Below are 24,635 nucleotides of genomic sequence, written 5' to 3' on the forward strand. Positions count from 1 at the left end.
GGGGGTCACAATCCTAACCCTATTGGGGGAATCCTCCATCTGCAAGATGGAGGATTTCTAAAAGTTAGAGTCACCTCAGCTCAGGACACCTTAGGGGCTGTCCTGACTGGCCAGTGACTCCTCCTTGTTGCTTTCTTTGTTCCCTCCAGCCTTGCCGCCAAAAGTGGGGGCCGTGGCCGGAGGGGGCGGGCAACTCCACTAAGCTGGAGTGCCCTGCTGGGCTGTGACAAAGGGGTGAGCCTTTGAGGCTCACCGCCAGGTGTCACAGCTCCTGCCTGGGGGAGGTGTTAGCATCTCCACCCAGTGCAGGCTTTGTTACTGGCCTCAGAGTGACAAAGGCACTCTCCCCATGGGGCCAGCAACATGTCTCTGGTGTGGCAGGCTGCTGGAACTAGTCAGCCTACACAGACAGTCGGTTAAGTTTCAGGGGGCACCTCTAAGGTGCCCTCTGTGGTGTATTTTACAATAAAATGTACACTGGCATCAGTGTGCATTTATTGTGCTGAGAAGTTTGATACCAAACTTCCCAGTTTTCAGTGTAGCCATTATGGTGCTGTGGAGTTCGTGTTTGACAGACTCCCAGACCATATACTCTTATGGCTACCCTGCACTTACAATGTCTAAGGTTTTGTTTAGACACTGTAGGGGTACCATGCTCATGCACTGGTACCCTCACCTATGGTATAGTGCACCCTGCCTTAGGGCTGTAAGGCCTGCTAGAGGGGTGTCTTACCTATACTGCATAGGCAGTGAGAGGCTGGCATGGCACCCTGAGGGGAGTGCCATGTCGACTTACTCGTTTTGTCCTCACTAGCACACACAAGCTGACAAGCAGTGTGTCTGTGCTGAGTGAGAGGTCTCCAGGGTGGCATAAGACATGCTGCAGCCCTTAGAGACCTTCCTTGGCATCAGGGCCCTTGGTACTAGAAGTACCAGTTACAAGGGACTTATCTGGATGCCAGGGTCTGCCAATTGTGGATACAAAAGTACAGGTTAGGGAAAGAACACTGGTGCTGGGGCCTGGTTAGCAGGCCTCAGCACACTTTCAATTGTAAACATAGCATCAGCAAAGGCAAAAAGTCAGGGGGCAACCATGCCAAGGAGGCATTTCCTTACACAACCCCCCCCCCCCCAAACGAAAGAGGATGAGACTAACCTTTCCCAAGAGAGTCTTCATTTTCTAAGTGGAAGAACCTGGAAAGGCCATCTGCATTGGCATGGGCAGTCCCAGGTCTGTGTTCCACTATAAAGTCCATTCCCTGTAGGGAGATGGACCACCTCAACAGTTTAGGATTTTCACCTTTCATTTGCATCAGCCATTTGAGAGGTCTGTGGTCAGTTTGAACTAGGAAGTGAGTCCCAAAGAGGTATGGTCTCAGCTTCTTCAGGGACCAAACCACAGCAAAGGCCTCCCTCTCAATGGCACTCCAACGCTGCTCCCTGGGGAGTAACCTCCTGCTAATGAAAGCAACAGGCTGGTCAAGGCCATCATCATTTGTTTGGGACAAAACTGCCCCTATCCCATGTTCAGAGGCATCTGTCTGCACAATGAACTGCTTAGAATAATCTGGAGCTTTTAGAACTGGTGCTGAGCACATTGCTTGTTTCAGGGTGTCAAAGGCCTGTTGGCATTCCACAGTCCAGTTCACTTTCTTGGGCATTTTCTTGGAGGTGAGTTCAGTGAGGGCTGTCACAATGGATCCATATCCCTTCACAAACCTCCTGTAATACCCAGTCAAGCCAAGGAATGCCCTGACTTGAGTCTGGGTTTTTGGAGCTACCCAGTCCAGAATAGTCTGGATCTTGGGTTGGAGTGGCTGAACTTGGCCTCCACCTACAAGGTGGCCCAAGTAAACCACAGTTCCCTGCCCTATCTGGCATTTGGATGCCTTGATAGAGAGGCCTGCAGATTGCAGAGCCTTCAAATCTTTCTTCAGGTGGACCAGGTGATCCTGCCAGGTGGAGCTAAAGACAGCAATATCATCAAGATAAGCTGTGCTAAAGGACTCCAAGCCAGCAAGGACTTGATTCACCAACCTTTGGAAGGTGGCAGGGGCATTCTTTAAACCAAAGGGCATAACAGTAAACTGATAATGCCCATCAGGTGTGGAGAATGCTGTTTTCTCTTTTGCTCCAGGTGCCATTTTTATTTGCCAGTACCCTGCTGTCAAGTCAAAGGTACTTAAGAATTTGGCAGCACCTAATTTATCTATGAGCTCATCAGCTCTTGGAATTGGATGAGCATCTGTCTTGGTGACAGAATTGAGCCCTCTGTAGTCCACACAAAACCTCATCTCTTTCTTTCCATCTTTGGTGTGAGGTTTGGGGACTAAGACCACTGGGCTAGCCCAGGGGCTGTCAGAGCGCTCAATTACTCCCAATTCCAGCATCTTGTGGACTTCCACCTTGATGCTTTCCTTAACATGGTCAGACTGTCTAAAGATTTTGTTTTTGACAGGCATGCTGTCTCCTGTGTCCACATCATGGGTACACAGGTGTGTCTGACCAGGGGTTAAGGAGAAGAGTTCAGGAAACTGTTGTAGGACTCTCCTACAATCAGCTTGCTGTTGGCCAGAGAGGGTGTCTGAGTAGATCACTCCATCTACTGTGCCATCTTTTGGGTCTGATGACAGAAGATCAGGGAGAGGTTCACTCTCTGCCTCCTGATCCTCATCTGTTACCATCAACAGATTCACATCAGCCCTGTCATGGAAGAGCTTAAGGCGGTTCACATGGATCACCCTCTTGGGGCTCCTGCTTGTGCCCAGGTCCACCAGGTAGGTGACCTGACTCTTCCTTTCTAGCACTGGGTAAGGGCCACTCCATTTGTCCTGGAGTGCCCTGGGAGCCACAGGCTCCAGAACCCAGACTTTCTGCCCTGGTTGGAACTCAACCAGTGCAGCCTTTTGGTCATACCAAAACTTCTGGAGCTGTTGGCTGGCCTCAAGGTTTTTGGTTGCCTTTTCCATGTACTCTGCCATTCTAGAGCGAAGGCCAAGTACATAGTCCACTATGTCCTGTTTAGGCTCATGGAGAGGTCTCTCCCAGCCTTCTTTAACAAGGGCAAGTGGTCCCCTTACAGGATGACCAAACAGAAGTTCAAAGGGTGAGAATCCTACTCCCTTCTGTGGCACCTCTCTGTAAGCGAAAAGCAGACATGGCAAGAGGACATCCCATCTCCTTTTGAGTTTTTCTGGGAGCCCCATGATCATGCCTTTTAATGTCTTGTTGAATCTCTCAACCAAGCCATTAGTTTGTGGATGGTATGGTGTAGTGAATTTATAAGTCACTCCACACTCATTCCACATGTGCTTTAGGTATGCTGACATGAAGTTGGTACCTCTGTCAGACACCACCTCCTTAGGGAAACCCACTCTGGTAAAGATACCAATGAGGGCCTTGGCTACTGCAGGGGCAGTAGTCGACCTAAGGGGAATAGCTTCAGGATACCTGGTAGCATGATCCACTACTACCAGGATATACATATTTCCTGAGGCTGTGGGAGGTTCTAGTGGACCAACTATGTCCACACCCACTCTTTCAAAGGGAACCCCCACCACTGGAAATGGAATGAGGGGGGCCTTTGGATGCCCACCTGTCTTACCACTGGCTTGACAGGTGGGGCAGGAGAGGCAAAACTCCTTAACCATGTTGGACATATTGGGCCAGTAGAAGTGGTTGACTAACCTCTCCCACGTCTTGGTTTGTCCCAAATGTCCAGCAAGGGGAATGTCATGGGCCAATGTTAGGATGAACTTCCTGAACAGCTGAGGCACTACCACTCTCCTAGTGGCACCAGGTTTGGGGTCTCTGGCCTCAGTGTACAGGAGTCCATCTTCCCAATAGACCCTATGTGTTCCATTTTTCTTGCCTTTGGACTCTTCAGCAGCTTGCTGCCTAAGGCCTTCAAGAGAGGGACAGGTTTCTTGTCCCTTACACAGCTCCTCCCTTGAGGGTCCCCCTGGGCCCAAGAGCTCAACCTGGTAAGGTTCAAGCTCCAAAGGCTCAGTTCCCTCAGAGGGCAGAACTTCTTCCTGAGAAGAGAGGTTCCCTTTCTTTTGCTGTGTTGCAGTTGGTTTCCCAACTGACTTTCCTGTTCTCTTGGTAGGCTGGGCCATTCTTCCAGACTCCAGCTCTACTTGTTCACCCTGTGCCTTGCATTGTGCTCTTGTTTTCACACACACCAGTTCAGGGATACCCAGCATTGCTGCATGGGTTTTTAGTTCTACCTCAGCCCATGCTGAGGACTCCAGGTCATTTCCAAGCAGACAGTCCACTGGGATATTTGAGGAGACCACCACCTGTTTCAGGCCATTTACCCCTCCCCATTCTAAAGTAACCATTGCCATGGGATGTACTTTTCTCTGATTGTCAGCGTTGGTGACTGTGTAAGTTTTTCCAGTCAGGTATTGGCCAGGGGAAACCAGTTTCTCTGTCACCATGGTGACACTGGCACCTGTATCCCTCAGGCCCTCTATTCTAGTCCCATTAATTAAGAGTTGCTGTCTGTATTTTTGCATGTTAGGCGGCCAGACAGCTAGTGTGGCTAAATCCACCCCACCCTCAGAAACTAGAGTAGCTTCAGTGTGGACCCTGATTTGCTCTGGGCACACTGTTGATCCCACTTGGAGACTAGCCATACCAGTGTTACCTGGATGGGAGTTTGGAGTGGAACCTTTCTTGGGACAGGCCTTGTCTCCAGTTTGGTGTCCATGCTGTTTACAGCTATGACACCAGGCCTTTTTGGGATCAAAGTTTTTACCCTTGTACCCATTGTTTTGTGAAGAGGCTCTGGGCCCACCCTCCTGAGCAGGTTTTTGGGGGCCTGTAGAAGACTCTTTACTATTTTTAGTTTTGGTTGTCTCATCACCCTTCCCCTGGGGAGTCTTTGTGACCCCTTTCTTTTGGTCACCCCCTGTTGAAGTCTTGGACACCCTTGTCTTGACCCAATGGTCCGCCTTCTTTCCCAATTCTTGGGGAGAAATTGGTCCTAGGTCTACCAGATGCTGATGCAGTTTATCATTGAAACAATTACTTAACAGGTGTTCTTTCACAAATAAATTGTACAGCCCATCATAATTACTTACACCACTGCCTTGAATCCAACCATCTAGTGTTTTCACTGAGTAGTCAACAAAGTCAACCCAGGTCTGGCTCGAGGATTTTTGAGCCCCCCTGAACCTAATCCTGTACTCCTCAGTGGAGAATCCAAAGCCCTCAATCAGGGTACCCTTCATGAGGTCATAAGATTCTGCATCTTTTCCAGAGAGTGTGAGGAGTCTATCCCTACACTTTCCAGTGAACATTTCCCAAAGGAGAGCACCCCAGTGAGATCTGTTCACTTTTCTGGTTACACAAGCCCTCTCAAAAGCTGTGAACCATTTTGTGATGTCATCACCATCTTCATATTTTGTCACAATCCCTTTGGGGATTTTTAACATGTCAGGAGAATCTCTGACCCTATTTATATTGCTGCCACCATTGATGGGTCCTAGGCCCATCTCTTGTCTTTCCCTTTCTATGGCTAGGAGCTGTCTCTCTAAAGCCAATCTTTTGGCCATCCTGGCTAACAGGAGGTCATCTTCACTGAGAGCATCCTCAGTGATTTCAGAAATGTGGGACCCTCCTGTGAGGGACTCACTATTTCTGACTAACACAGTTGGAGACAGGACTTGAGGGGTCCTGTTCTCCCTATTTAGGACTGGAGGAGGGACATTGGCCTCCAAGTCACTAATTTCTTCCTCTGTGATGTCATCATCAGAGGGGTTGGCTTTTTCAAACTCTGCCAACAGCTCCTGGAGCTGAATTTTGGTAGGTCTGGAGCCAATGGTTATTTTTTTGATATTACAGAGAGACCTTAGCTCCCTCATCTTAAGATGGAGGTAAGGTGTGGTGTCGAGTTCCACCACATTCATCTCTGTATCAGACATTATTTTGCTAAAAGTTGGAAGACTTTTTAAAGAATCTAAAACTGGTTCTAGAATCTAATTCAAACTTTTACAAACTTTTAAACTCTAAAAGAAATGCTAAACAGGATCTAACACAAGGCCCTAGCAGGTCTTTTAAGAATTTAGAAAACTTTCAAATTGCAAAAATGAATTTCTAATGACAATTTTGGAATTTGTCGTGTGATCAGGTATTGGCTGAGTAGTCCAGCAAATGCAAAGTCTTGTACCCCACCGCTGATCCACCAATGTAGGAAGTTGGCTCTGTATGTGCTATTTCAAAGTAAGGAATAGCATGCACAGAGTCCAAGGGTTCCCCTTAGAGGTAAAATAGTGGTAAAAATAGATAATACTAATGCTCTATTTTGTGGTAGTGTGGTCGAGCAGTAGGCTTATCCAAGGAGTAGTGTTAAGCATTTGTTGTACATACACATAGACAATAAATGAGGTACACACACTCAGAGACAAATCCAGCCAATAGGTTTTTATATAGAAAAATATATTTTCTTAGTTTATTTTAAGAACTACAGGTTCAAATTCTACATGTAATATCTCATTCGAAAGGTATTGCAGGTAAGTACTTTAGGAACTTCAAATCATCAAAATTGCATGTATACTTTTCAAGTTATTCACAAATAGCTGTTTTAAAAGTGGACACAGTGCAATTTTCACAGTTCCTAGGGGAGGTAAGTATTTGTTAGGTTAACCAGGTAAGTAAGACACTTACAGGGCTTAGTTCTTGGTCCAAGGTAGCCCACCGTTGGGGGTTCAGAGCAACCCCAAAGTCACCACACCAGCAGCTCAGGGCCGGTCAGGTGCAGAGTTCAAAGTGGTGCCCAAAACACATAGGCTAGAATGGAGAGAAGGGGGTGCCCCGGTTCCGGTCTGCTTGCAGGTAAGTACCCGCGTCTTCGGAGGGCAGACCAGGGGGGGTTTTGTAGGGCACCGGGGGGGACACAAGCCCACACAGAAATTTCACCCTCAGCAGCGCGGGGGCGGCCGGGTGCAGTGTAGAAACAAGCGTCGGGTTTGTAATGGAAGTCTATGGGAGATCTAGGGATCTCTTCAGCGCTGCAGGCAGGCAAGGGGGGGGTTCCTCGGGGAAACCTCCACTTGGGCAAGGGAGAGGGACTCCTGGGGGTCACTTCTCCAGTGAAAGTCCGGTCCTTCAGGTCCTGGGGGCTGCGGGTGCAGGGTCTCTCCCAGGTGTCGGGACTTAGGATTCAAAGAGTCGCGGTCAGGGGAAGCCTCGGGATTCCCTCTGCAGGCGGCGCTGTGGGGGCTCAGGGGGGACAGGTTTTTGTACTCACAGTCTTAGAGTAGTCCTGGGGTCCCTCCTGAGGTGTTGGATCGCCACCAGCCGAGTCGGGGTCGCCGGGTGCAGTGTTGCAAGTCTCACGCTTCTTGCGGGGAGCTTGCAGGGTTCTTTAAAGCTGCTGGAAACAAAGTTGCAGCTTTTCTTGGAGCAGGTCCGCTGTCCTCGGGAGTTTCTTGTCTTTTCGAAGCAGGGGCAGTCCTCAGAGGATGTCGAGGTCGCTGGTCCCTTTGGAAGGCGTCGCTGGAGCAGGATCTTTGGAAGGCAGGAGACAGGCCGGTGAGTTTCTGGAGCCAAGGCAGTTGTCGTCTTCTGGTCTTCCTCTGCAGGGGTTTTCAGCTAGGCAGTCCTTCTTCTTGTAGTTGCAGGAATCTAATTTTCTAGGGTTCAGGATAGCCCTTAAATACTAAATTTAAGGGCGTGTTTAGGTCTGGGGGGTTAGTAGCCAATGGCTACTAGCCCTGAGGGTGGGTACACCCTCTTTGTGCCTCCTCCCAAGGGGAGGGGGTCACAATCCTAACCCTATTGGGGGAATCCTCCATCTGCAAGATGGAGGATTTCTAAAAGTTAGAGTCACCTCAGCTCAGGACACCTTAGGGGCTGTCCTGACTGGCCAGTGACTCCTCCTTGTTGCTTTCTTTGTTCCCTCCAGCCTTGCCGCCAAAAGTGGGGGCCGTGGCCGGAGGGGGCGGGCAACTCCACTAAGCTGGAGTGTCCTGCTGGGCTGTGACAAAGGGGTGAGCCTTTGAGGCTCACCGCCAGGTGTCACAGCTCCTGCCTGGGGGAGGTGTTAGCATCTCCACCCAGTGCAGGCTTTGTTACTGGCCTCAGAGTGACAAAGGCACTCTCCCCATGGGGCCAGCAACATGTCTCTGGTGTGGCAGGCTGCTGGAACTAGTCAGCCTACACAGACAGTCGGTTAAGTTTCAGGGGGCACCTCTAAGGTGCCCTCTGTGGTGTATTTTACAATAAAATGTACACTGGCATCAGTGTGCATTTATTGTGCTGAGAAGTTTGATACCAAACTTCCCAGTTTTCAGTGTAGCCATTATGGTGCTGTGGAGTTCGTGTTTGACAGACTCCCAGACCATATACTCTTATGGCTACCCTGCACTTACAATGTCTAAGGTTTTGTTTAGACACTGTAGGGGTACCATGCTCATGCACTGGTACCCTCACCTATGGTATAGTGCACCCTGCCTTAGGGCTGTAAGGCCTGCTAGAGGGGTGTCTTACCTATACTGCATAGGCAGTGAGAGGCTGGCATGGCACCCTGAGGGGAGTGCCATGTCGACTTACTCGTTTTGTCCTCACTAGCACACACAAGCTGACAAGCAGTGTGTCTGTGCTGAGTGAGAGGTCTCCAGGGTGGCATAAGACATGCTGCAGCCCTTAGAGACCTTCCTTGGCATCAGGGCCCTTGGTACTAGAAGTACCAGTTACAAGGGACTTATCTGGATGCCAGGGTCTGCCAATTGTGGATACAAAAGTACAGGTTAGGGAAAGAACACTGGTGCTGGGGCCTGGTTAGCAGGCCTCAGCACACTTTCAATTGTAAACATAGCATCAGCAAAGGCAAAAAGTCAGGGGGCAACCATGCCAAGGAGGCATTTCCTTACAAAAGTTCTCTTTTGTCAGAGTTAATTTTGATTTAAAAACTCATTCACGTTTGTCAGTCATCTTTAAGTCATCTTCAGACCTTCCTGTAATTGGAGGTAAACCACAGCTGTTCTTTATTATTTTTTTTAAATCAGAAATCCAGTTTGTTAAAACAGAAAACAGGGATACACTCATAGAAGCAACACCATAGGAAAACGCACTGTTTTCAGTGGGCTTTTTCTTATTTTATGTGGCTACTCGAGTATGGCTATGTAAACACACCTCGCAGGTATTTTGCATGATTTTAAGATTTACAGAATTGACATGAGGCAAGGACCATTGTCATTTAAATAGTCATCAGCAATATCCCATAGAAATGAATTATTCAAAAGTAGAGGATTTGTCTAGAGTCTTCCGAATTCGTGGTGCGCGTGGCTAATGGAACTTTGCTAGCTGTACATCTTCCAGGTGTCAAGAACCTTCAAGAAAATAGTTTGTACTGTTTCTCAGTGAAAATGATGGGGGGGCATAGACCTTTAATAAGCTGTTGGAGGGATTCCAACAGCGGTGGTAACTACGCGGCCGCATTTTGTTTGCATCTTTGAAGAGGTTCGAGTTTGTAGGTCCTGTTACGATTAAATAATATCTGGGTGCAATGCGTTTCCGTCTTCGGGACAGGTTTTTGTTTGTCACATGCACTTGATAAAAGAAGATTATTGCCTTGGTGCATATTTAGACAGGGTCAGCGATCTTCCTTTTCTCCAGTACCTTTGTGTCAACAGTGGGTTCTGTTTAATGTCAAAAAGAAAAAAGAAAGTTATTTCTAGCAGACAGTAAACATCCTGAAATAGTCCTATTTTTTGTGGGAGTGGGTGCGGGAGGATAGTGAAGTCTGGAATATACAAATGTGATAAAAATTACCATTATAAGTGGCTGTTTTCCCAGGGAAGTAATGTTTCCAATTTGCCTAGGCTCCAGTTACTGTATAGTTTAAGTCATCGTGTGTTCATGATCATAATAAGTAGCAGTAGTGATGTCTTTGAACAAGTATATGTGAGTGAGATTCCATTTTGTAGACCAGAAGACCATATTAAGGACATAGTATGTGACAAGAGGCAACACTGGTATGTACTGACCATTTCAGATCATAAAATCAAGATTAGGGAAGGGGAGGAATGGGTGGATTTCCAGGCAACAGTGAAGAACCAATTAGGAAGATAGAAAGTGAAACATTTGAGGGCTGGCCCAGTTAATAGTAGGGTAGGGTGAGATCATCTGTGCCAAACGCAGCACATGGGTCGTGGAATATAAGGATCTATGAGGTCGTTGTGGAGTGCTGAGGTGATTCAGTTAGTTATGTTCAAGAGGGCAGTGACTTTGACTAGAGAACACCGACCCAGATTTAAGAGGCTTGAGTAAGTTGTTGTAGTTTACTAATAGTGTAATGTACTCCACCCAGTCTTCCACACGCTTCTTGCTCTCTTCTGCAAGGTGTATGTAATATGGACTTATTGTACATATGGGGATCCCACACAATGTAGAAAAGGTTTACACATTTTATTGTAGAAAATGTTTGCACATTTTTCTCAGGTGTGCATAAGACACGCATTAGAATAGACTGCTGTCTTGTCCACAACAATATAACATTACAAAAAAGGCCCAATGTTACATAGGCTATAGTAGGACAGACTCAGCCCCACAACCTCCTTCTCTCTCTTTGTTTTCGTACTGTCCACAACAGTAGCCATCTGGCCCTTGTCAGACCACACACCAGTCTGTCTGACTTTGGACAACCCTGCCTATCAAACTCCTTTATAAACTCTGGGTGATCAGTGAATTCTTCTGCAGGGATTCCTCTACAGGTGCCTATATCAAACAATACACTAGAACATTACCCTGAGGAGGATTGTAATCTGGGACACCGTATGTGATGCAGTAAAAGTTGTGGTTGGGGTGAATTAATAGCACATACATCCACTTTCGTAGGATTATCTAAACAACAAAAAGAGGATCTGTATGCCAGGTTAAATCAATTGGAGGCCCACCGATAAAGGCAGATTGACCCCAAATGACCTTTAAGAAACTAAGAATACGTCAGGGGGTTCTGTATACCTTACAGAACTTGTTTTGCCCTATCCCACAAAGGGTCTTTAAACAATTGACCTCAGTACTCACCTCATTGTTGTGGGCGGGACATTGCAGTAGGGTGGCTCTGACTACACTGATCTGTCGTTAGGCAGATGGGGGATTAGAAGTGTGGAGGCACAGTGACTTGCAGAGGATGACAATTGGGAAAAGTGGCTGGTGGCTGGTTTAGTGGCAGTGGAACACCTCTCAGTTACTTCTATGGAGGGGGCTGGAGCAGAGGGAAGAATCTCATATGTAGTCCGCCACAATGCAAGTGTCTGGCAGTGGTGTGTGGAGGTGGTTTTGCAGAGAGCTCCCTTTCACCAAGAGCTACCTCTTTGGATACTAGCACCGGTTTGTCAGATGACGGCCAATGTGTCATTTCAGGCTTTGAGGGAAAGGGGATGTATACAGTTGGGAGACCTATACCGAGATGAATACTTCATTATGTTTGAACAAGCATGCATCCCGTTTGGTCTGGGTCAGGGACATTTTCTCCGTCATGCAGGTCTGGTGGAAATGGCCTAACAAACTTGGCCCACGTACCCCGCTACACCACAGACATCGCGGGTACTAGACATCCTGTTAATGTGCGGAGGGATTTGACATTTGATTGCACAGCTAAATAAAGCGATGAGAGAGTACGTGATGGGGCAGCCAGTCAGGGCGCGAGCTCCCTGGTGGGGGGGTCAGAGTTGGGATCCCCATTAGAGGATAGCGAATGGTCCAGTATTTGTGCACTAACAGGCGCGGTCTTGTGCAATGCCCGATTTTGGTTAACGCATTATAATTTTCTGCATAGAACGTATCTGACCCTCAGGGGACTCCATTGCATCTCAACAACAAGGCCTGATATGTGTCTCCGGTGTGGGGAGCGAGTCGCAGGCTTCTTGCATTTAGCATGGGAGTGCCGGTCGGTACATGACTTTTGGGTACAGGTAGTGGCAGTCCTCCGGGAGCCCACAAGCATCCCTGTAGAGCACACACAGCTACAATGCCTGTTGGGGCAGGTAAAATGACCAAAAGGTCACAAAATGAACTACAAATTCCTACAACTGGCGCTGGTGTTGGCAAGGTGCAGAGTGGCCATTTCTTGGATGGGGCAGCACACCTGCGTTCGCACGTTGGTGTAAGGAGGTGTGGGAATGGGTGTTAGCAAGGAGACTCATATGAAGAAAAAAGGAGGGATGAAAAATTGGCAGATTGTGCGGTGGCCTGGAGGGCAGTGTGTGAATTCTTCTTGGGACGATGCAGAGTCTTCTAAGAGTGATAAATATTCTGCATGATCGGGGAGCGTGACATACTAACGAGGGACTAGGACTGCTGCCCTGATATAAGTGAAATGTATCAGATAAAAACATATTGTGGAGTTTTTCCTCTGACGTATGGAGTCAATTGAGTAGGATTCTAAAGGATAATGCACTGTTAATGAGGCTGCAACCATGCTATATGAAGAAATGTGCACACCATTGCCACTACTACTGTTAGTTTTATCTTGAAAGTGTAAAATAAAAGGTTTAAAAAAAAAAAGAATAGGTCAGGGGTGAATTGGTACAAATATCAATGAAGGAGCTGGCCAGAAAGTTGTCATATGTTAAACACACATATTTGAAAAAGGTGACAAAGTTGATGGGATCCCAGCCTATAAACTTAACGAATACTAACAAAGTACTATATCAAATCTGTAAGAGACAAAAGCATACAATGTAACGTCACTATTGATATAAGGCAAAGTTTTCACTCTCATTTGTTCCTATGTTGCTCTCAAAACCAAATTTGTTATATAAAGGGGCCTCTGAAAACAAATTTCTACCCCACTAAACGAGTGAGAGCAAATGAGAACCCCCCATAAAGTTGACAGGCAGTGAAGTCCCAGGCACTCATGGCATACTTTATCGTTATACAATGTACTTACTGGCTGCACCTACGTCCAAAGTTAATAACTTTCTTGACCTCTGGTTCATTAACGGATTCCATGAAGGAATTGACCATTACGCTTAATCTTAAACTAGATAAAAGCTTTACATCTTGCGCCTCATACAGGCCAATAACCCTTCTGAATTACAGAGTGAAAATATTAATTGCCTTCTTGGTTCCGTGCCTACTTGTCATTAGTCCTTCCCAAACTATATTTGCCAGTCTGGCTTTGTCTGAGATTGCCACACTAGTGACAACATCAGAATGGCTCTGAATCTGATAGAAGCTGATGAATTTAGAGGGAAACTAATGGTCATTCTTTTGGTACATACAGTGAAGTCCTTTGACAAGGATTATTAGTGATATGTGTTGCAGATCCTAGCTAAAACACGAATTTCAAAACATATTCTGTCCAATTTTGTAGCCTCCTTAGACAAAGCTAACGATGAACTGTTGGCAGTGTTGCCACTGATGAGACATGTGGCAAGGATGTCCTCTCTGTCCCCTGCTATTTGTCTTGTCAGTGGAGCCCTTCTTCTGTAGAATTATCTACAATCCCAACATCACCAGACTATCACTGGACCAGGGAGAATATAAGCAAGGACTATTTGCAACGATTTGCTTTGTTTTTGAGCCAACCCTGAAGAGTCGACTGGCTCGCCTCAAAGAACAAGCTCCTTTTGCAGATGTTTTAAGATCAACTATGCAAAAAGATCAACTATGCACAATCTCAAGGAGTGGGGATTTTAGATCCTTTGGCCACTTGTGAGGCCCTATCAAAGGATCATAGTGTTGATTGGACTACAACTCTTACAGATATCTGGGAGTATGCCTGCCCTGATTGACTTTGGAAATGTTGAATTGCAACATGCCTCCTATACTAATAAGAAATTAATTTTCTTCCTCTCCTTCCATGTGTGTCGCAAACTCTGGAACTCTAGTTTCCCAAACACATGAATATCCAAAATAAAAAAGAATGTTGACATTTGATATGATTGGTAAAGCAACTTGAGTGTCCAAAATCACTTTGTTCAGAGACACGGCTTGGAGAAGTTTGGGGTTCATAGACATTGAACACCATATTCATGTCATTCAGTTTTGCCTGGCACTAGTCTAGAACCTTTTCTCTACATGACGCTGTGGGTACTTTTAGAGCAGGACTATAACAGTCCTGCTGCTGTATGTACGGTCTCACCTCCAAGCACAGGCCTGCATGCCTTGATCTTTTAAGGTCAATGTCTGTTTTTCTGGAATACTGCAACCACATTTCCAGGAAGGTCAGCACAACTATGTTCCCCTCCCTATTGTCACTACTGACTCACAATCCATAATAGGATAATGAACATTTGTTTTAGTAATGGAGGTATTGTAGCCCGCCATTGGTGGCTAGTTACTTTGTAGAGAGACTTGTAAAGAGTTGTTCAGCCTCACTTAAGACAATAACTTTCATCTGATCCAAATATTACATTGGGCTAACATGAGACCTGTAAGAGTTTGCTGGCAGAGAACTGCAGATAGAATACATTTTCAATAACAAGCAAAGAAATGGAAAGGAATCTTGTGTCTTTTTCATTTCAGTAGCTTACAGTCTACTTATAAACATAGTTGCATGTTCGTTTTGGAATAATACTAGAATATAGAGAGCACTGAGGCTACTTGGACTAAGATCTGGGTTAGGTGACCAAGCCTGCATACCAAAAACGTACACAACAATAACAAGATCTTAGCCGGCACCGCCCTAGATAAAAACGATGTTTAAAGACCCAAACACAAGCTGGGAGGTTTGCGGTGAAACTGGTACCTTGGTTCACACACAGCTGTCCTGTACTTGCATCCCGTCATATTGAGTAGAAATTTTCTCTCACATCAAGACCATCGCTGGAGTCATTTTATCACTGCACTCTACAACCCTGTAGGTCAGAGAAACAGAGAATGATTGTATTTATCCTCTGATGACTCAGATGTGCAAATACATTTTACATTACCTCTGTCAGGTTACCTTTGCACATGCCTGGATGATCCACTTGGCCCCAATGTTGCATTTATGGTAGGCATGGATGTCAAATATAGCTGTTATGGGAAAGCTAAGTATGATACTTTATGAAAAGATGCATAGATTTGAAAAAATCTGGCTGGCGTTCAAAACACATTTGAAAAAATATAGCTTGACAGGGGGAGTCAAACCACCATATTTGGTCTTCCTCACCGGTGTTTCCTGTGTGGATTGTTTTCCTCTTCAAAGAGCACGAGGGGACCTTCTGTTGAAATGCAGTTACTGGCTTGCTTGTCTCTTGCTTTTTCTCTTGTGTTTGACAATCCTGGCAACAAATGTATTTCCAATAATTTGACAGAGCGTATATTAATACTCATGACTCCCTTTTCTTTTGTTACAAATACTTGTGTAACGCTAATCCTTATGAATCTGAAAGAAAAAAAGTCAGTAAAGTTGTTTAACTTCTAAAGACAAGGCGTACCCATATTTGGGAGGGAAAGAAAATATTGAGATTAGATACCAGATTTGAGTGAATGATTAAAATGAGCTTTGAAAGTGTGACTAAGAGGTTTGATAGTTTAAGGGCTGAAAGAGTCAGATGCAACACAAATTTGGGAATATGGGTAAGCCCCAGTGGGTGATGTAGTGGATACAGAGGGCCTTGCAGAGGCCTGATTGAGAGTTTCAAGGGTCTAAGAGAGTAGAGGTGGGGCATCAATAGTGTGTAACAAGGTTTGTCTAATTGTAGTGATTTTGAAAGTGAAGTAAGAAGAAAATACCTGTGCTGAGAGCAAAAATGGGTGATGGCTGTTCTTGGCGGAGACAGTTGGTTACTTATACTGCTACTTATTTTGCCCTGGATATAAAATTGGTCCAGTGAACCCACAACATTGGCCCTAGGACGAGGTAGTTTCACTGGTACCTAGCACCATATTTTATTTACACATTTGAAATATTTTGGGTAATTGCATCATCTAAGGAATGCACTTTTACTGTTTTATTTGTATTTGTTGTGTGCTGATAATCTTGACATGGCCTATTATGTTACATATTCATCCACACCCTTTGCCATATGTTCCATTCAATTTATTTCTGCAGGTTGACCAGCTAATTATTATTCTGATGACGTGTGGGATCCTTCCCCTGCTTAGTACTTAAACTATTTTGTCTCTTGCTGTCATTGGTCTTGGATCCATACTATTGGCTTCATGTCAACAACATATTGTTACGGTGTCTTTCATTTTAATTTCTACCATTTGTTTTCATCAGCTGGGTGAGAAGAGTCGTGAGATTGCTACCCTTAAAAGCGAGCTTCTGCGTTGCCAGCAGAGATGGTCTCAGCTTGAGGAAGAGAATGTTGCTTATGATGAGCGTATAAAGAGGCTCAATGGGGAACTGAAAAAGCTGCAAGATTGTCAAAGGCAGAGTGAAGAAGAGGTGAGGACTGTAAACACATCCCAAGATCACCCTCATGTGTTCTTCTGTATTGTAAATCTTCAGTAAGACTCAATCCAGACGTTAACTTGTGCCTCAGCGTATACTGAAATATTTTAATGTTCCAAACTCTGTTAGCATGACACATACTTCTTACATTTAGATATCCCTATTAAGTAATAAGAGGATGACTCTGAGGTTTGTGGCTCCAGTTCAGTTTATGCACTATCTTGTAATACTATTTTATAAATGTCCAATTCCTCTGTTTGGATTGCCATGGAATCAAGCTGAGATTCCCCTTCATGTCTAATCTAATCTAATCATGAGTACTTTACACATTCCTTCTGCTTCCTCCTTGGGGAATTTCCAAGATATCTACTGCTAAATATCCTGAGTGTCAGCCATTGCACTGGTGCACCTCTGTGAACGGTTGGGCCTCACCTTTTATAGCTGTCTCCTGACCATCGATGGAGCTCACCTTTCCTAGGCTTGGCAGATATACCTAGGCCTACTTCATCTACTTCATCAGTAGACCGCACCACATTCTTTTAGGTCATGCAGAGCCTGTACTGGGCATCAGATTGCCGGTGCAGCAGACTGGTGGGCGAGCTCCCTAGCGGATCAATGATTACCTTCACACACTCTTCCACCCCACCCCCAAGGTGGCCTTAACAGCACATTGAGCCCCGTATCTTCTGTTCACATACCCCTGAACAGGTGAGTGATTGCATAGTGTTGGCTTATCCCCTTACAGGTAGATACCACGCAGACTGTCTTCCTCCTGCTATTGGTGGGACTCAGTAACTAAGGGGGTAGTGATTATGTGGATGTCAGCCGGGAGGTTGAAACTGTGCCCTCCAGCATAGCACCCCACTCCAATCCAGTACAACACCCAGCCTGTAAAGACTGCCTCCCCCCTAGACTACCTAATGGACCCCGACCAAGGCAAGACCTGCCCACCAGGCTGAGGGAACCAGCCTCCACCTGACTTTTACATGCCAGCCATTCGACTGCCCTCTGGGTGCACGATGGGGCACGGTGATGCCAAACAAAAGAAACCAAGGCGCCAACATTCCCTATCAGATACTGAGGAGCCCTCAACCAGAGACTCTGCCCCATTACCATTGGATGAAGCGTCTACCATCATGGCTTAGCTCTGCACTGGGTTTAGAGCAATAGCCACCCATTTTGACACTCTAAACTTTTTCCTGGACCACATCAGCGGGTGCTTGGACACCACACATTGCGCTTTTGATGGAGCGGAACATAGAATCTCTGAAATGGAAGGCACCACCGCCAATGTCATGAAGCACATAGACAAAGTAGAATGCATGCTCAAATCTGCGATAGTCAAAAACAAAGATCTAGAGCCTCGACCTCGTTGCAATAACATGCCGATTATGGAAGTGGCTGAATCCACAAACATTGGACGCCTAAACATCTTTGTCGAGAAACTACTTAGCCAGCTCTTTAACAGATGAGATTTTACCAACACTTTCGTAGTGCAGAGAGCTCACTGATTGCTGGGACCGCACCCTCCCCCTGGTGCACTGCCATGCCCGATAATAGAGCGTCTCCTCAACTAGAAAGACAGGAACGCAGCGCTGCGCCTAACCAGAGAGCGTGGTCCCTGCCAGTAAAAGGGCTCAACACTGTCTCTATTCCCGGACTTTACACTTGGGGTCCAGGAGGCTTGGCACAAATTCTCCAGTGTCAAAAACATAGTCAAGAAACAAGACCTCAAGTACAGTATGCTCTACTTGGTGTGCCTCTGCTTGGAGGTCATTAAATGACAACTCATATTCAATACTCTCTCGAACGTAGTCCAATATTGCAAGCAGCACAGCAAAGGGAATGACTCATCGTGCCATACTACTCCCGATTGCTCACCTACTGCGTCTGCCATGGCGATCCAGCATGACCCACCAGACTAATTGAAATAACTTGTGCTTAAATGAGCCATCACTTGACTGATACTATTCACAATCCCAGATCCTTGGCCCGCCTGCGAATTCAAACTTATCCTGCGGCACTCAATGCTGCTGAATAATCAACACAAAATCCCACCACTAAGGCTCATAACCAGACTACAGAAGGGCAGTAGCCCCCAAAGCGTTGCCACCCCTCCAAGGTGTACACCATAATGTTTGATTTTATGTTACTTGTGTGTTTGATTCACCAGTTGTTGGATCTTTTGGTGTGGGTGGAGGATAAAGTTTTTGTTCAGCCGTTAAGTTCTAGTTTGCCGCACTGATACAGTGCTACACTGCCATACCACAACAACATGCTTCACACATGCCATGTCACCTCAGTAACACACACAGGCACCCAGCCTAGAGACATCCGGGGACTTGATGTGACATGACCTGCATAACATGGAACATTCACGGCCTGAACAATCCCAGGAAAGGGAAACCGGTTCTCTCCTACTTAAACCGAAACGACAACAACACTTGCGTTCCTCCAGGAAACTCATTTATCCCCTTGGGATAATTGCACCTTTGGATCTATATGGGGACCAACCATTTCTTTGCATGTTACAACTCCTACTCACAAGGGGTCTGAATTTTAATCCACAACAGTATCCTATTTATATGTCAAGATAAACTAATTGACAACAATGGCAGATATGTGCTAATATCCGACACTCTAGCTGGCACAACAGTGTTATTAGTCCACATTTATGCACTCAACACTGATTTCTCTTGAATGTTATCAGTCCATTTCTTCACTGATGGGGCGCACACAGGCAGACTTGATTTTCATGGGGGTGATTTTAATATGACTTGTCAGCCATACATGGACTCTACTGGCTCAACAACTAACACCAAACCCAGCTCCTTACACATTCTCCATGACATTTGTGACACTTTTCCACTAACAGATGCATGGCACACCCACCATCCCCCTTCCAAGGACTATAGATTCTATTCAGCCCCACATCGTATATGGACTTAAATAGATTAGTGGTTCATATCGCGGGATGGCCTCCTGTGGCTAGTGGATGCTTTACATATGCCCTGCACCCTTTCGGATCCATACCCCAGTGAGGGCCAAATTGAACATCTCATACACAGACAGCCGGCAATGGTATTTCCCAGAAAATGCACTACAGTATTTAAATCTGAACTCCGGTATGCCATAAATGAATACTTTGAATTAAACTCCGGATCTGTCTATAAGAATGCCACACTTTAGTTTAGTCGAAGACTGAGGTTGTTACCCTTCCACTTGGGTATTTGTATAGACCGACAAATGCCTCACCACGCTCCCATTATGTGAATTCAAACAAGAGGAGGTATTCCTTGCTCCAACATGTTTTCTGTGCTATTTGATTTGGACCAAGTAGATTGACTTGACAGGTGCATAGCTATTACTGCCCAGGTGTGCCCAGGAGGACAGGGGCTCCCTCGGTAACTATTGCAGACTGTGTGCCCCTTTCTGAGGTGGATGCAGAGTATGGGGTCCCAAGGTATTGCTCTCCTAATGTATCAAATTTGCTACCAGCCACTACATTGAATGGGATTGCCCCTAGGGATCTTAAACAAATTGGATATACATCGTTGAGCAGAGATATTGATTCTCTAAGAATTTTAAGCTGGAATGTGGGGGGTATCAGATCAGAGGTTGACCAGACTGATTGGTTGACTTTCGTGCAGGAGTATGAAATGATTTTGCTCCAAGAAACTTGGGTACAATGGTTGATTGTTTTCATTATTTTAGTATTCTATCAATCCCGTCACGTAGTGGGTGGGCTGGCAATCTGCGTCAATACAGTTAGGGAGGGTACTGTCTCTGCTGTGATATGTACCAATACTAGTTTTTAAGGTATAGTAATGAAAGGAGCTAGAACGTTGTACATAGTGAATTTTTATAAAACTGATTCTAATGTTATGCCCAACTCCAGATTTTCCCCTATGTTTAAATTTATTGCTGACCTAGCTGAAGATGTGGTTATCTTGGGACGTTAATTGAATGTTTGCCTTGCCAGCGATTTTAATGTACGCCTACCGGTGCACCATGAGGACTATTTGCTGGATTCTCACTCTCCTATAAATTCCCATTGTGCAGAGCTGGTTTTCTTCCCCATATCCCAGGACTTGATCAATAGATGGCTTGCTTAGGTTCCAACCAATAGCAGTGTTCCCACCTTTAAGGGGCATGGTAGGCCGTTGATTATGTATTTTTTTTACATGTAACCTGAGAGGGATATCCATTCCAGCTATAGTAATCACAATCCGATTGAAGTTACACTTTCTTTTCCTTTTAAGGGGAAATATAGGCTGGATGTTGGAGCATGCTTCCTGAAACCTAGCAGTGACAATCTAAGGTTGGTTTGGAGAATGGCAAGCCCTGAGTTAACTCTGAATGAGGTTATTAAAGAAAATCTAGAGTTTAATATGTGTTTGGCAGAAGATCTTTCTGGACAATATGTGTTGGAAGCTTTCTCTACCTTGTGCTCTGGGATTAGGAAGGCTTTGTTGAAACCAGCCAAGCCTACGGTGGACATCCCAAGATGGTTTAATGCTGATTGTTCAGCAGCAAATCGGGCTCTCCGGCACGCACTTGGTACTAACCCCAGCGACCCTGTCTTAGTGACGCATCAACGCAAGCAGCATAAAGAAATAACATGTAAGCGCCGGTGTGAATTTGTGTCTGCATAGTGGGAAGTGTTAGCCCAAGCCGCTATGCTGCCTGCTCCCTGTGGAATGGATGGACTACCACTTGGTCTCATTAACTCTCTCCCAGCCACACCGCACTAATCCACGTAGTCTGGATCGTAATAAGAAACGTCCCTGGCATAAGTTCGCTATCCAAATATTGGATGACTTTATCCGCTCTAACATTATAGTGCTTGACTCTAATATAGAATTAGCTTATGATAATTTTCAGTCTTGGCTGACTGAAGCCTTAGACCAGTGATTCCCATCCTATGGTCCGGAGACACCTTTGAGTCCACGAAGCCTCCTCAGGGGGTCTGTGACTGCTCAAAAAATTAACTAATATTAACAGATTAATGAAGTGTGTATATAAAGTGGCTTAATGTATAATTGACAATTTTAAAAGGTACTGTAAATGTCAAGAGATGTGAGATTGAAGGCTAAAAACTACATTCGTATCCTCAAATTGATTTGTGGGAGCAGTGCAGGTGCATCAGACAGAATATAGTATGAATGATGTGTGGTTTCTGTTGATTTTAGAAAGGCTTCAAAACCTGCCTATTAAATTTAAATTTGTTTTTTGTCTTCATTTTATTTGTTTGCAAATTAAATAAAATGTGTTATCATTTGTTTGTGTTTCATGGAATGCTTGTTTCTGTATTTTTTGTGTATTGTTTTGCAGTTCAAAACATCGTCAATGTACAGGCCTGGGCCCCTTGCTTCCAGAAATGACCTCATGAGGGGTCCCCAGAATCCAACAATGACTCCGTGGGAGTCCTTGGGTTCCAGTAATGATAAAGTGGGGGTCCAAATAAGTCAAGTGGTCGGGAAGCACTGCCTTAGACAATTTTATTCCTACCAAACAGGTTTTCAACAGAAAAAAACACTCTGCCCCCTGGTTTAATGAGACTCTCATTTTTGCAAAGAAGCAATGCAAAACCCTGGAGCGTGCTTGGAGGAAAGCCTGTGATCCTTCTCTGAAAATCCAATATCAGGCTGCCATTAAATCCTATCACAAACTTATTCTTAAGACGAAGGAAGATCATTTTGCCAAGGAAATCGACCATAGCTCCAGTCCTGCTAAAGACATTTTCAAACTTCTGAATAGCTTCATGAATCTAACCTTCCGAGCCAACCCCACTGTCACTTCTAACATACAATACGAGAAACTCGCAGAATACTTTCTTAGCGAAATAGAGGACATTTATGTGTTGTTTCCTTCAGACAATGCCTCTGTGAAGTCAGAGGATACAATATTTTTTGGGGACAGTAAAATCCTACCGTATCACTTAATGCCCTCTCCCTTTTGGAGGTGGAAGAGCTTACTACTATCTGCCGTCAAGTTAAATCTGGATCCCGCCAACCCTTTAAAACCTGATCTGTTTCTCAAGCTAGCAGACCCCCTGCTACACCTTTGCTTAGACCTTATAAACTTATCTCTGTCTTCATCTCAGGTACCCAGTTACTGAAAACATGCTAAGGTCATTCCTCTTATGAAGAAGCCTTCACTTGATGCCTCTAAGCCAGAAAACTTTCGTCCCTTCTCGCTGTTGCCCTTCCTGGCTAAGGTCACAGAGAACCATATGAATAGCATCCTGACGAAATAGATGACAATCTTATTTTGGCTATTTCACAAAATGTGTTCAGGCACAGAATCAGTTTTACTTGTGGTTGCAGAACATCTCCGCAGTGCCTAAGATGAAAGTCACACAACTGTTCTGATCTTGCTCGACTTAAGTGCGGCCTTTGACACTATGTAAGTGCTGTATCAGGATCTTATGTGACATAGTATTGGGATAGGTGGGCCAGCACTGTCTTGGTTTGCATCCTTTTTATCTAATCACTCTTTTCAGGTCATTTTCCTGATTAGCCTCCCAGATGCATGTCTCTACTTTTGCATGTTAAATCACGTTTATCAAATATGGTGTGAGCGAAGATGTACTTAAATGATGTGCGCAGCACTATTTGTCTGCGAACCTAAAAATAAATAAATACATTTATTTTTAAAAAGTTTAAAATTGTAAAACCTCGGCAAGTGCTACATATCGGGGGGAGATGGCTCGATGGTCTTGTTCCTGCCACAATGAGCAGTCTGTCAAATGATTTTTCATACCACCGGTTTGGGATCTGGCAGGGCGTAAGGTCCTTTAAATGTGTTCAAACTGAATTGGAAACAGAGTTTGAAGGAAGATAAAAATGATCCTTATGCGCTTCCTGGCTCTCCTCTTCTAGGAATGCACAGACTGAATCCAGAATATTTCGCCTTACTCTCAGTTGCTGGTCCAGCCACATCCACAACAGTCCCTGGTCTACATTGCCAAATGACATGGGAAGGTCGACTAAAAATTAAGGAAGCAGAGTACCTTTGATCCTGGTGGTGGTGATACAAAAGTAGTTCACAAATTCCCAACACTGCTTTCCCTGTGCCTCAGCCAGGCCAAACTCCCGACTAGAAGTCAGTCAGTAAAGCTTCAAAGGTGTTTAACAACTTAGCATGGCTATTATTTCAGTGGTTTTGGGCAGAAATGCAATTGCTGAGATTGATCTGTAATTCAATGGAGAGTTGAAATCTGTCCACATTCTTCAAGAACTGGTCATACACTGACTGGGTACATGCGCTGTTGCAGAAAGGCATTATTAAACAGGGAATGTCTGAAGATAGAAGTGAAATGTACGTCTTTACTACTGAAGTTGGAAAAATGTCATCTTTACTCCTGGAAAAGAGAGTTTCATTTTAACCTTTTCAACGACATTGGGGAATACAAGCCTAATGCATTAACATTTGCAGTTCCCTGCTTTCAATAACACAACAGCATTGTTAGAGATGGCATGAATATGGGATCTGTCTTAGTTTTAAGTCTCAAACTATTTTCTGATGAGATAACGGCTCAAAGACTTTCTGAAATCTTTGCAAACAGTTGCATCAGGAATATTATTGGAGGGCAGACTTGTTAGCTTGTGATATGTTTTAAATAATTACTAAGTAGAATTTTGGTCCTTGATAATACTTGTTGGGTCGCTCTCTGGCTTTGCCATCAGGAGTGCTCTTTTACAATAACGAAGATGGGTTTTACAAGTCCTTTTCGTGGACTCAGGTTCCAGGTTTTGTATTGTATAATCTTCTTTCCAAGATTAGCAGATCTTTAATAAACAAAGCGTTAAAGGGTCTGGGTTTCCGGGGATTTTTTTTCCTTTCAGAAATTAATCTATCTACAGTTCATTACATTTTTAGTTAAACTGCTTGAGCAAAACTGGAGGAGGTCAATCTACAGTTAAATTATGTCTAATTAAAGGCTTAAAGAGCCTCTTTATGACGTGGGTTTTTAATCACAAGGTTAGATTTTCTCTGGGTAGGCAATGAAGTGTCAACTTAAAAACAACATAAAAGCATATTTTTAGACAATGGGTTTATATTTTGATTTGTGGACTGCAGTTGATATCTAGGATCAAGTCTAGTAGCTGCATGCAGTATTGTGTGAATCTGTTCACACACTGAGTAAATTTCATCATTTCAAGAAGGGTTATGAATGCTTTTGAAAAGGAATCAGTCTGTTCAATCTCATACTAAAATTACCTAAAACTAAAATATGTTTCTAATTGATACTTGTAACCATAGATTCCTCATCTTCTGGAACCTGGGGAGA

General features: G+C 44.8%; 1 protein-coding gene across 5 annotated transcripts in view; it reads left to right on the forward strand.

Annotated features, from left to right (window-relative positions):
- Window positions 1-24,635, forward strand: part of PMFBP1 (polyamine modulated factor 1 binding protein 1) — an 881,291-nt gene that overhangs the window by 714,747 nt on the left and 141,909 nt on the right. For all 5 annotated transcript variants that reach the window (XR_011199809.1, XR_011199811.1, XR_011199812.1 and 2 more), the window contains one exon: window positions 16,166-16,333. Coding sequence is in view for 1 of the 5 variants with exons in the window: in XM_069216463.1 (XP_069072564.1) it covers window positions 16,166-16,333 (168 nt within the window). In the remaining 4 variants the exon portion in view is untranslated. The remainder of the gene's footprint in view (window positions 1-16,165; window positions 16,334-24,635) is intronic.

This window comes from Pleurodeles waltl, chromosome 12, assembly GCF_031143425.1.
Source record: "Pleurodeles waltl isolate 20211129_DDA chromosome 12, aPleWal1.hap1.20221129, whole genome shotgun sequence".
Classification (NCBI taxonomy): Eukaryota; Metazoa; Chordata; class Amphibia; order Caudata; family Salamandridae; genus Pleurodeles; species Pleurodeles waltl.